Consider the following 12,238-nt stretch of genomic DNA (forward strand, 5'->3'; position numbering starts at 1 on the left):
GGCGGCCGCGGGGCAGCTTCAGCCGCTGGCGGGGCAGCGCGGCGGGGCGACCCGGGAGCGCCCGGCGCCGGGGCTGAGGAGAGCCTCGCGGTGGGCGGCGGTGGCGGGGCAGCGCCTCGTGACAGGTGGCGGTGAGCTGGGGGGGCACACTGTGTGCCGGTGGGGGGGGAAGGCGGCAGATAGAGCGCGGAGGACGCGGCGGTGGGGCGGGCAGCGGCCGGGCAGCGCGGCGGGGGCAGCCGGGGGGCGCGGAGCCGCCCAGCGCGCCGGCTCCAACATGGCTCTCGCGGCCGGCTACGGCGGCGCCCCCTAGCGGCGGCGGGCGGGCGCGGCCGGTCACGTGGGGCGCTCGGGGCCTGCTGCCGCCGCCGCTTCCCCCAGTCAGAGCGGAGCGAGCCGAGGCAGAGACGAAGAAACAAGATGGCGGCCGGTGGCGATCCGGAGCGGGACGCCGGCAATTCGGATTGAGCCCTCGGCCCTCACAGCTCGGCGGCCCCCCTCCCCGGCCCGGATCCCTCGCAGGGGGGGGAGCTTCCCTGTAGCCGCCTGTCCGGACTCCGAGCGCCCTCCCGAGCCTTCCTTCCCCTTCCCTTCCCCCCTCGGCCAGCGCCCAGAGATGCGGGGCCGGCGAGGCAGGCCGCCCAAGCAGCAGCAGCCGGCGGCGGCCACCGCTCAGGCGAGCTCCCCGGCTCCGCCCGCCCCGGCGGGCCCCATCGGGGGGCTGAGGTCCCGGCAGCGGGGCAGCAGCCGCGGCAGGTGGGCGACCTCGGCCCAGGCGGAGACGGCGGGGCCCAAGCAGAAGGGAGCCGGGGCTGCCCAGGCCTCTTCCCCCGCCACCGCCTCCCCCAGGGGGGGCAGCAAGAGGAAGGGAGGCAGCGGCAGCAGCAGCACCCCTGGTGGGGGAGGCAGCAGCGGTAAGGGTAGGGGCAGGGCTGGGGCTGGAGGAGCAGGGGGAGGAGGCGGAGGAGGCAGCTGCAACAGCCAAGGCAGGGCTGCCTCGTCCAGGAGGAGCATCAGCAAAGTGGTGTACGATGATCATGAGAGTGAAGAGGAGGAGGAGAGCATGGTGTCCGAGGAGGAAGAGGAGGGAGACCCTGAGGATAACCAGGACTCCGAGGAGGAAGAGGAGGAGGAGATAATGGAGGAGGAGGACGACGACGACGACTCTGACTACCCTGAAGAGATGGAGGATGAAGACGATGCCAGTTATTGCACTGAGAGCAGCTTCAGGAGCCACAGCACCTACAGCAGCACCCCAGGTAGAGAGTCAGTGGGATGAACTAAAACAAGTCGAGGGCACCCCACATGCTCCCTCTAGGTTTGCAAATACAGTCTGCACGCATTCTTCCTCCCATGCGTGTATGTAAGGGATGCCTGCAAGCACTCACAGGGAGAGAGGGGTATGCAAATTAACGACTGGCAACCCCACGGATGCAGGGAACATTAGAAGATGCTTACAAACACATGCACTGAGAGGAGGGAGGGAGGGAGGGAGGGCAGTACATACTGTAACAAGGGGATGCTTTGCGAATATGCATGGAGATTCTGGGGACTGCAGAAATGCATGATACACCAGAACATGTTGCAAACAAGTCAAAAGTGTATGGAGCATTTACTTAATATTTAAAAACAAGGGAAACGAGATGAATGCCTTGTAAAGAGATCCTTTCAAATATATACAGGAAAGGATGGCTTGTGCTTGCAAATATAACTTGATGTTAAAAGGAAAGGAAGCACATGCAACTTGAAGTGGCCTAAAAAAAAACCCAAGCATAAACACTGAAAATTTTCAGGCTCTTGAAATCAGAGGTAGAACTGGATCCAGCATTTACTGGCTTTAAGACAAAACTAGCTTTCCAAGGAGGGAAATGAGGTGCATTGTTCAAAATGGAGATTGCATTGTTATAGTTTGGGGAAAAGTGCACAGGGCCTCATTGCAAGGGTGTAAACCTAGTTTTAGTTAAACACAAAGAGTAAAAGGTGGAGGTTGAGTCAAAAGTCTTGGTTTTAAATACTGTACTTATCTTAAGGTATGGCAACCTTTAAAACTCATGTTGGGGTTAAAACTCGTTAAACATCATTGTGATTTTTTTTTTTAACCTCTAGTGGCAAATTTGGGCTCAGATTTTTAAGGCCTGTACTTCTGTTTGTCCTTAATTAGTTCATTAACCATGTGGGTTGCAAGCTTCAAAAATTCTTTTATCTAAACTTAAGCACTTTGCATTTATTTGAATTCATTCCGGAATGGAGTTCAAGCTTAGAGTGTATTTTTTTTTTTTAAGTCTCTGAACCAGGAGAGTGGTTAAACTTAGGGATAACCTAGGAGTGTTTCTGAATTGAGCTGCAGGATAACAAATACTGCTGTTGTATAAGTATTTGGCCAGTTTGGAAGGGGGGAGGAACAGGTTGTTGGTGTAAATGCATTGCATCTTAATTTAAAAAGGAGTGTAGTTTTGAGTAGTTAGCTGATGACTTTTTAAAAGGGGGAAGTACTGGCGACTAGATGTGTCATTTGTTTTTATTTTGATGAGTTAATGGTATCAGCTCATTATGTGACTTCATAATAGTTCTTTAAAAAAACTCTGTATGTCTGTCTATATATTTTTTTTTTAATCTATATCCGTATGCTCAGGAACCTAAATGAATCAAAATAAGTACATACATTACTAAATGGATTTAATTTAGAGATAATTTTTGAAGGTGGTAGTCTACCTGTTGCAGGGGTGTCCTGCAATCAAATTGAAATTTTTTGAATATTTATTACTTTAAAGATTGAGGTCTGGCTTCACAGAAGAAAAAAAACTAAAGTACTGTCTGGACTTTTAACTCTTCATTTTCTGCTTAGTTGTGGTAACTTTATTTTTTATTACTTTTTTGGGGGGTGCTTTTGTCAGGGAAAGAATATTTTTGTATTATTTTAATTGGCTAGGTCAGGCAAATATTTTTTACATGAGCATCCAGGTTTAAAATGAGTTCTACAGAGTATGGGTGTATTCAATTTTTGAAATGTACTTAAGTGTTCTGGCAAATAACAAGATACCTCTGTGTGCATTGTTGTGCAAGCGTAGACAGGTTTTATGTGGTATTTAGGTGTATCAGAAACCATTTTGATAATTTATATGTTTATTTCTCACTTGGTCAGGGTAACATCGGTTATCTTTTTAAAGATAAGTTTAAGCATTTTCATCCTTATGTGTCTTTTTTTTATGCTGAGTATTTGATCGTTAAAACATTTACGTTGTTATTTTGGCAATTTACTGGCAGTTCTCATTAGTTCTGTATTTGCCTAAAGGTCTCCGTCCCTCCTTCCCTCTCTGGCAGACATGCTCTTGCCCTTTTGCAAAGAAAGTACGAACTTTTCATTCGATCAGCTCAGTGTGTGTCTTGTTTCTGCTGAACAACTATCTACGTTGTGAGCCCTGCTACACATTGATGCCACTAATTGAAATCTTAGTCTTATCATAATCCAGGAAGGGATACTTGACATTACAACAGCATTGATAGGCAAGGAAAAAGATTCACCTAACCTCAGTATCTCTTTATCTGAGAGCGGCCAGTGCAGAGAAGAGTGTTCAGAATAGGGCAAGCATACAGTGATATGTCTTCAGAGTTCCTTCATGGGCTCCACTGCTCTTTGACTCAGGTGCATGCTGGTCTTTAGCTATGTTTAGATATGTTTTTTTTTTTCTTTCATATATTTGTCTTCAAACCAGACAAATTGTAATATACAGTGACAAAGTTCCTGTGGTTAACTGGAGGGCTTGAAGGAGTGTGTCCTCCATTGTTTTAAACTGGCCCCTGACAGAATCGTGCGGTGCCCGCTAGGTTTTTTCTACTAGAAGAGACGATGAATGATCGTTCTATACTTAATCTTCTCTCAATCACGTGCAGCCTGAATTACTACCACTTTCAGGATGTAGTCTTAGGGGCTGAAGAGTTTTATTTTTTGAGAGCAGGGTGTTGAAAAATTGCAATCCCAATCAAACTTTCCTACCAACCAAGGTTTTACATGTAAATCACATCCCATTTAAATGGGTGACAGACTTTTTACATTTTTTTCAAACTTACATTGAACAATGAATTAAAAGATCACAGTGCAATGTCTCTAGCCAAGAAGGGCTCAATTTTTGTGCTCTGCTGGGAAGTTTACGATATATCTTGAACTTGGATGTAGGAGTACTTTTTTACTATATTATTATTGAAGTATTTAAAGAAGCAAAACCATAGGAATGGTAAAATACCTTTTGATATAATGCTTAGTAATGGTACAGTAAAGGCTTATTGTGTGAATGCATATGACATTTATCATTGCTTTTTTTTCTGCTGGACAGACTTTCATGGAGGGATTGTGTGTGTGTGTGTGTAATGTCCCTTCTCTCTTATCCCTTTGTATCCCCAGAAGGTAGATGTACTTTTAGGATAGGTGTCCTATATATCTTGTATCACTGAATAGTTTTGCCATTACCTGTCCACTGTAAGTTCCACTTTAGGCTTGTCACAATTGCATTATAGATATCAAGTATTTTCCGTATGTTGCAGAATATAAAATAAGGATTTAATTAAGATGCCTGTAAGTTCTTCCTTTTTTCTGTTTCTTGATTTTCTTCATCAAAAACTTGGAAAACTAGCTTTAGGAAGAGCTACACATCTACATTTTGGCTGAGATGATCATCAGTCTATCTAACAAGTAAATGCACAACAATGGAGTTGTGAGGCAAAAGATTTATCTTAAAATACATAAAATTTTTAGATGGATTTTGCTAGTCTGAGCATTTACAGTGATTGACCATGAGTCCTGTTAACCAGTTACTTCACCAGTGTGCTTTTATCTCCAGAGTTTAACTGGAAATGAGGTGCTGCATTTCGTGTGTCTGTAGTAATTTTATATCTTAACGCATTTTCATGGTCTTGAACAATTTTTTAAGTGGAGACATTGAGATAACGAGAGTAAGATATGCAGCCTCTTTTGTCTGTCACGTGAGAAGATTTACCAGCCTCCCAAACATCTTACCTAGGGGGTACCCTGTTCTCTAAATGAAATCTGGCATGCTCTTATTTTACCATTTAGTAATCTGAACTTTGATTTGTACTCTAGAGGAACTATCACTAGTTCATCATGCCAGTCATGAAAAATGTAGAAGACGAGTCCTAGCAAAGAAATTGTGTAGAAGGCCAAACGAGTAAATCTGTGGCTGATTCTGTTGTATTGACATGCAAATTTGCAGTTTATCTGAAGAGAGTGTTTGTCACTTCATCATCTTTTTAAAAAGCTCTATGCGGCAAATACCGTACCATTATCAAAGTAGGTATGTTGTAAAAGGTAGAATAATTTGATGTACTGCAGATGAGTTTATTGTGCAAACTTTTTTTGTAGGTCTGCAGTAAAATTCCATAGCTGACCATTGTATCACATAGATCTGGTGTAAGGTGAATAAATGTGCGTTTTACTAGATTGGGGCCGGCTCTCAGGGCTCACTAAGTTCTGAAATCAGTTACAACTTATCCTGAGTGTGTCCCAACTAAGAAATTGTCTGTCAGAATGTTCCTGAAAATCGTTATGTTAGTGCTACTTATTCTCCCCCCGCCCCGGGTTCTAGGCACAAAAGCGCTGTGACTCTGAGTACTTCTCAGAATGACAATGTAGGATCTCAAGTGCTACTTGCCTTGCATTAGTTATCCAAATGTTAAAATGATGCCTTAGAATATAGGGGGTTTGTATTCCTGGCTCCTACTGAGGGTGTACTGATGGCCATAATGTTGAGAAATTAAATTCTTCATGTAAAATCAGTAGAGAACCCCAGTTTGATTTAGAAGTGTATTACTGACAGATGTACAAACTGAAAAAATCAACAGCCAAAAGATTCAAAGTTTTAAACCAGTTTTTAAAGAACATAAAGACCTAGTTTTGTACAACGCAAGGCAGTAGTCAAACTTAACTTAGGAGCACATGAGAATTTCTGCAGTATGGGTCCTCTCAGGAAGATGCTCTCAGGATCTAGTCTAGTAACTGGTTATTTTTTCCTTTGTGCTTCAACTTCCAAAGCTTTTGTGGTGCTTGTGTCTCATTTTTAAAGTCGGTTTAGACTTTAAGTTTAATCTGGTTTGTGGTTGTTTTTTTTTTTCTTTTTCTAGGCAAAAGAAATAAATTTGAGTTAGGTACGATTGTTGCAGAGCAATATTCAAATTGGAGCTGCACTTACAAGTAGTTACAAATGCATCTTATTCTTTCAGAAAATTTTTCTGGAAGAAATTATTTGACTTGTGAATATTAGAAACATGTTGATTGTCATGTTGGCATTTTTAAAAGGAAAAAAAAGTGTTTTGTGTAAGTCAAAGTCTTTAATTTTGGCCTATCCCAAGAAAAAGATCTGGATTTTTCTATTTTGGTACTGCTTTTCATAATATATTCTTATTTTATGTTAAACTGATTCATTTTACTGCTTTTCCTTCTTTGGTGTAAGCTGAGCAAATGCTTTCCCAAGAGGTTGACTGTTAATTAAGGAACCAGTTTGGATATTGCTGTGACAAACATGTAGCTATATCTAGTTTATGCTTCTGCTGTGAAAGAAGAGAATTTTTCATCAACTGTTTTCAGTTTTCTCAGTGATATCTATCAAGAACTTGTGTTACTGTACATTCTCATTTGAAATTTGCCTGGTGCAAAGTAGTAATATGAGCCAGCAAATGTCTGATTCTTGTATGTTCATTAAAACCAACAAAAATAGGGTAGTCTTAATGAGTTTAGGAGGGTAGTCAAAAGCCAAAATTTCCAGGAGGAAGGAAAACATAGGAGAGGATATCTTCTCTAAGCAGTACTCGTGCTTCCAGGATATCATATAACTGCCAATTGGTCTTTATGTTGAGAAGTTTCTGTAGTGACTCATGATCTGGAAAACAAAACCAACTCGGTTCTATTTTACTAAAGATGGACTTTTAATGTAAGAGTAGTGTAGTTTGATTTGACTTGTGGAACTTCAAGCCAAAAATTAATCTCTTATTGGGGACAAATTGAAAGTCTTTTCACTTGCTGGGGTCAATTTTGTGGAGTGTGCCTGTGGGGGGTTTGTTCTATACTCCCCCCCACCCTCCTGTGACAGATTACTGAAGTATCTGAAACTCGTCGGTCTGTCTCTTCTCTCCCCTATCCTCTATGAAGTTTATCCTCTCACTGCAACTGAGAACGGGAACTCTAAGCTGGAGTCCTGGTGCCCAAGTGCTGAGAAATTATGAGGAAGGGAAAGTTTTTAGAGAAGAGAAATGAGACCCACTGTGAGCTTTCTAATCAAGAAATGCTGGAACCAGTGCTTATTTTTTAGGTCTTTGTAGTGCAGCTACCACTCGCCCTGTTTAAACAAGACAGTGGTTCTAGCAGGATATTTGTTACGTAGGACCTCCATCCACCAGTCTGTTACTGGAAGTACGTTGTGCTGAAAGGCTGTGTTTATTGGTACTGTACATCTGGAGTGAAGGGATATGTAACATAAGTGAGACAAGGCAAAACTCGATTTTTGTTAGGCTACGTGCGTATGGTAATTGGAATACAACTAAAGCATAAAGAGCATGAAAGTCATATTTAGTCATGGTACAACCTTTCTGTATTCTGGACACTGATGTAAATAGTTCATTCAAATACTCTTGTTTTAAAACTGTCTACATAAACCAGAAGATATGTTAAAAGTGATTAAAGTATTTTTAAGTTCCATATCCTCCTATGGTAAAGAGTTAAAGAATAGATGTGACTTTCCCTTTTCTTCTTTCAATATGTGAATGAAAATGGAGACAAGCTTTTTGGTCCTTTTAAACCCCACTTCATTTCTAAATTTTGAAAGGGTCAGCATTTGAATCAAACAGGTTGAATAGATGAAAATTAAAAAAAAAAATAAAGCAAGGGTTTGGTTTTTTAAAGTGCTTCAGTAAATTCTGGTTTTGGGTGCTCAGCCTGTAACTTCAGTTCAGTAACTTCATTTTATTTCAAATATCATTAGTGTGTTTTGCTTAAATATTTGTAATATAAATTATTTTAATAGAATTTGGTAAGTGTAGACTATAATTATCAATATCTATAATTAAATGTGCCATGTGAATAAAATTGTTTACTCTTTAATCTTAATTACAGGCAGCTCTTCAACTAGAGAATTCAAAATAGGGAGAGGCAACCATTGCAGACTACTTCATCACTTTTGGAGACAACTAGTGAAGGAATGTGATTTAAAAGAAGCATATGCTAGATAGAAGTATAATGCTGAGACACTCAAGATGATCTGGATCCTGTAAATAGTCCAGTCGTGGCAGCAGGAGGCTGTTGGCAGATCAATTTATCCTTCCAAATAAAGCTATGGAATTTGTATGCGTAGAAGTGGACATTTTCTCTCTTTGTACTGGCTCAAACTTGAAGGTGGAATTTGATTCAGGGATTTGGTTAATATACAGAAACTATCTTAGAAGTATACAATTTACATGTAATAAAACTTGAGTCCATTTTGGGAAACTTCAGTGTGAGTACATTGACTTGCTTTAATTGAGAGTAGATACATCTAGATTCAGTTTAAAGTCTAGTCAGTCAGGTGCTGGTGGTGCTTAAAGGAGAAGCAACTTCTGATAGTACACCTGCTCTGGAATCCTCTTGGTGTTTTTTGTTTTAGACAAAGTAGTACATACTGCATTTTTCTATTTAAAACAAAAAAACCGGCTGCTACAAGAAGAGATTTCCACAAGTGGGAAATTATTCAGGGCAAATCATAAAAATGATTTATCCGAAGTTATTTAAACTATACCAAGATAAATTGAAAAATATTAATCGCAGTAGGTGATGTAGTAATACAAAGTTAAGAAAAGAGAGCAACAGTGTAATTATGTTGACTGCTCAATGTGGTCATTGCACTGAATTTGTTATACTATTTCACTTCCATATATTATTTTAAATACATATTAATGTAATGCACATATATAGTGTCCCAAATCAAAATAAATGTTTGTTATTGTGTAATCATCAATTGTATAGTCTACACAAGCTTGCAGTTCTCTCTTAAATATTTAGATTGAGGTCATTGATTATTTTTTAATCAATTTAATTAAATTTCAATTAATACTTTTTCTCACAGATAGTACTCAAAATTCTCTGTGGAGGGCAAAATCTGTGACAAATGACAAGTGGGGGGAAGAAAAAAAAAAGGTGTTGTCAAATCCTAGAATCTCTAAAATAATTAAAAGTAAAATAAAATAATTTGAATATACAAATGTTTGAAGAGACCAAAGTCTTTTTCGTTTGGTGTTTTTTTTTTTTTTGTCTGCCAGTGAATGTCAAATTCAGGCGTTGGACAATTTGCCTTGTGGAAAAGAGAAGATTTTCCTTGAAAGTGAAGAACTTGAAAAGTTGGATATGTTTGTTGTAGGAAAACTTTTCAAAATTTTCGGGGTTTTTTTTGTGTATATGAAGAACAGTTGGGTAAACATGAACTGCGATCTTCAAAATCCTTCACAGAAGCTGAAACTGCTTCTTAATTGTGTGAGCTGTATGGGATGTCAGAACACTGCAGATAATTAGCAATGAAGAAATTGTTGTTATCAGAATTGCCAACAAGCCTAGAGTCCTTATTTGGAGTTCAAAACTGCCTTTCTTCAGCTGTCTGAGCTAGTGGCAAGGGAGGGGGTTATCCACCCAACCAGTAGAATACAAAAAATTTCAGCTCAAAACAGAGACTATAGCATAGCACTTTGACATCATTATATCATATTCCATTGGCCTACACGTTTAATTTAAGTTCAACAGCCACTTAGAATGCTTCAAGATTTATGAGCACCTTGGCAGAGAATGTCCGTCTTTTTCGCTGGAGATTAGACTGCTTGGTTTTGTTGGTTTGGTTTTTTGGGTGGTTTTTTTGTTTGTTTTTTAAAGGTATCTGGAACGTTTCTTGAGATTGCAGTTTATGCATCAAACAGTAATACGTTTAAGCAGAAATTGTTTGGAATTTCTGAATTTCCAAATCACACTCTGTGATTCTTCAAAGTTCTAGACTTCAAGTTCTGATCAGCCTAGGCATAGCAAATATCAATAACGAATAGAAAGTGAAATTGGAAGGAAAAAAACAAACAATGTAGAAAGATTTGAAATACTATGCCAGCAAGCCATTCAAGAAAAATATGTCTGGGTACAGTTTCTTTCTGAAATATTCTGCATCTTTGAATACGTTCCTTTTTTAGCTCTGGAAACCAGATTATGTGCAGTGCAGAATTGTTCAAAGCAGTTCAGTGTCCGAAAAGAGAAATGATTTGAGCTCTTGAGATGTGGTGTGCGATTTACAGTATGGATTGGGAGTGTTGAGTGGTGTCATATAATAACTGTGCTTCATACTGTGAGGCATAACACAAAGTAGTGGACAAATGAAGCATGCGTTTTATAATGCAGTATGTTTTTCCTTATTGTCTAAACTTAGTTTTACAATTACTTTTGAAATTTCTGTGCTTTATACCAAAGCAAATATGAAAATATGTAAATTGATTTAAATAGAAGATGAAGAGTGGTGTGAATAATGCAACCACACTGTTACATTGTACTTGTGCCAAAGTAGAATTCTTTATTATGGTATTGTGACATCTTTGTGTCCTGATAACACATCTATTCTAGACCTCTAATTGTACCAGTATGCCTCCTTTTTAAGAGGAAGTGTTAGAGAACTTTTTTAACTTTTTCAGAAAATATTAGGAATACCTTGTTTTAAGGTTCTTTTTTTGCTTCTCCTGTTAGTTTGATGTAACAAATATATCAGTGTTTATCTCTTGTGAAAGAGACATCAACAAAGATGGTATATGGGGAGTCTGGTTTTTTTCAGTGAAGGATAAAAATAATGCATAGGTCAATTATAATTTTGTTCTCAGAGTGGAAAATCTCAACAAATGAGAGGAAATAAGGAGTCTTTGCTTATTTCAGCCATGTTCCTTCATTCTGGTTTATCTTTGCCTGAAATTACTGGGGGGGGGTTGTCCCTCCTGATTAATTTAGGTAAACCAGGGTTATCGTTCTTGCTGCTTTCTCTCTTGAAGGTCTGTTTCTTCTATGGCTTTACTGTGTGACAGACACTTTTTTCTGCTACAGTTGCAAACACTGAAAAGAATCCTAGTTTATAGTTCTGCCAGCTTTTTGCGATATTTGGACTCTGTGAAGACCATTAGTGATTTCAGAATATCTGTTCTGCATTGTTGTTGTCTTGCATGACCACCTACTAGGACTGGTCCTACACCGTCCTGCAATATTGAAGGAAGCCTCAGGACCCTAAAGTAATTTAATCTGTGCACGTGTCTGTGTTTTCCTTTGGGGTCTTTTAATGAAACCAACTCTGGTTTATGCATATGTGATTTTGGATCATGATGATAGAAAAGTTGGGTTTAATCTAGATATTCCTTGCTGTAAGAACACTTTGCTTTGTGCCTGGCTGTGAAACTCCTGTGTTTTTGTGTGTTTGCCATGATTAAACATTTTCCACTGATTTGTGCAGAAGCATATTGGAAGACAGTCATACAGGCGTTCTTTCATTTTCCACAGTCAGAACTCAAACTTAACTAAACTTGGAAATTTATTTTTATACGCAGATGATGTTGACCCATTACTTCTGTAATGGAAACATCTGGCAATTCATCTTCTATATTGTTTCAGAGTGTCTAATTTGTTGCATAAGATTTCATTCTTTAAAATTTGAGAGGGAGAGATATATCTAGTGTCATCTTGCCGTACTAGCTCAATGATTGATTTATTTTTCTTCTGGAATCATTTGGCAAACTGTCTACTACGCATCAAGATGTTTCTTAAAGGTAGCTTTTCTTTTTGGTAACTTTTTTTTTTTTCCCTTTTCTATGTGGTGAAGTTTTAATGATAGTTTTCAGATTCAGCAGAATCTGGTTTTGGGTATCTGCCTACTTTAGCAGGTCTTTCACCCCCACCCCATTAGACTTATTTCCTGTATTTATGGGAGTATCAGAGGGAGTAGGGTGGGTTGAACAAAGGCCACAGACAACCATTTCCTCTTAATGGTAACATCCAAGATGACTGGAACTTACTTCATCTCGTAATTTTTGAACCGTAATTTTTGGGGGGGCTGTTATTCACAGAATTTGATCGAGAAATTATTCATGTGAAGTTTAAAATTCCAGAACAGTGGTTGTGTCACTCTTCAGTCTCAGATCACACAATGCGTAATATATGTCACTTTTTATTAAAGTATGCATATGAAATTGCTGTTATGGA

The 12,238-nt window shown here is 39.8% G+C and overlaps 1 protein-coding gene across 28 annotated transcripts in view; it reads left to right on the forward strand.

Annotated features, from left to right (window-relative positions):
* Nucleotides 1–376: 376 nt before the first annotated feature.
* BPTF (bromodomain PHD finger transcription factor) overlaps nucleotides 377–12,238 on the forward strand; it is a 57,629-nt gene continuing 45,767 nt past the window's right edge. For 26 of the 28 annotated variants that reach the window (XR_012676673.1, XR_012676674.1, XM_075169466.1 and 23 more), the window contains exon 1: nucleotides 377–1,259. Coding sequence is in view for 24 of the 28 variants with exons in the window: in XM_075169466.1 (XP_075025567.1) it covers nucleotides 617–1,259 (643 nt within the window). In the remaining 4 variants the exon portion in view is untranslated. The remainder of the gene's footprint in view (nucleotides 1,260–12,238) is intronic. The other 2 variants (XM_075169489.1, XM_075169490.1) reach the window with 1 other exon arrangement.

This window comes from Calonectris borealis, chromosome 20 (assembly GCF_964195595.1).
Source record: "Calonectris borealis chromosome 20, bCalBor7.hap1.2, whole genome shotgun sequence".
NCBI lineage: Eukaryota > Metazoa > Chordata > Aves > Procellariiformes > Procellariidae > Calonectris > Calonectris borealis.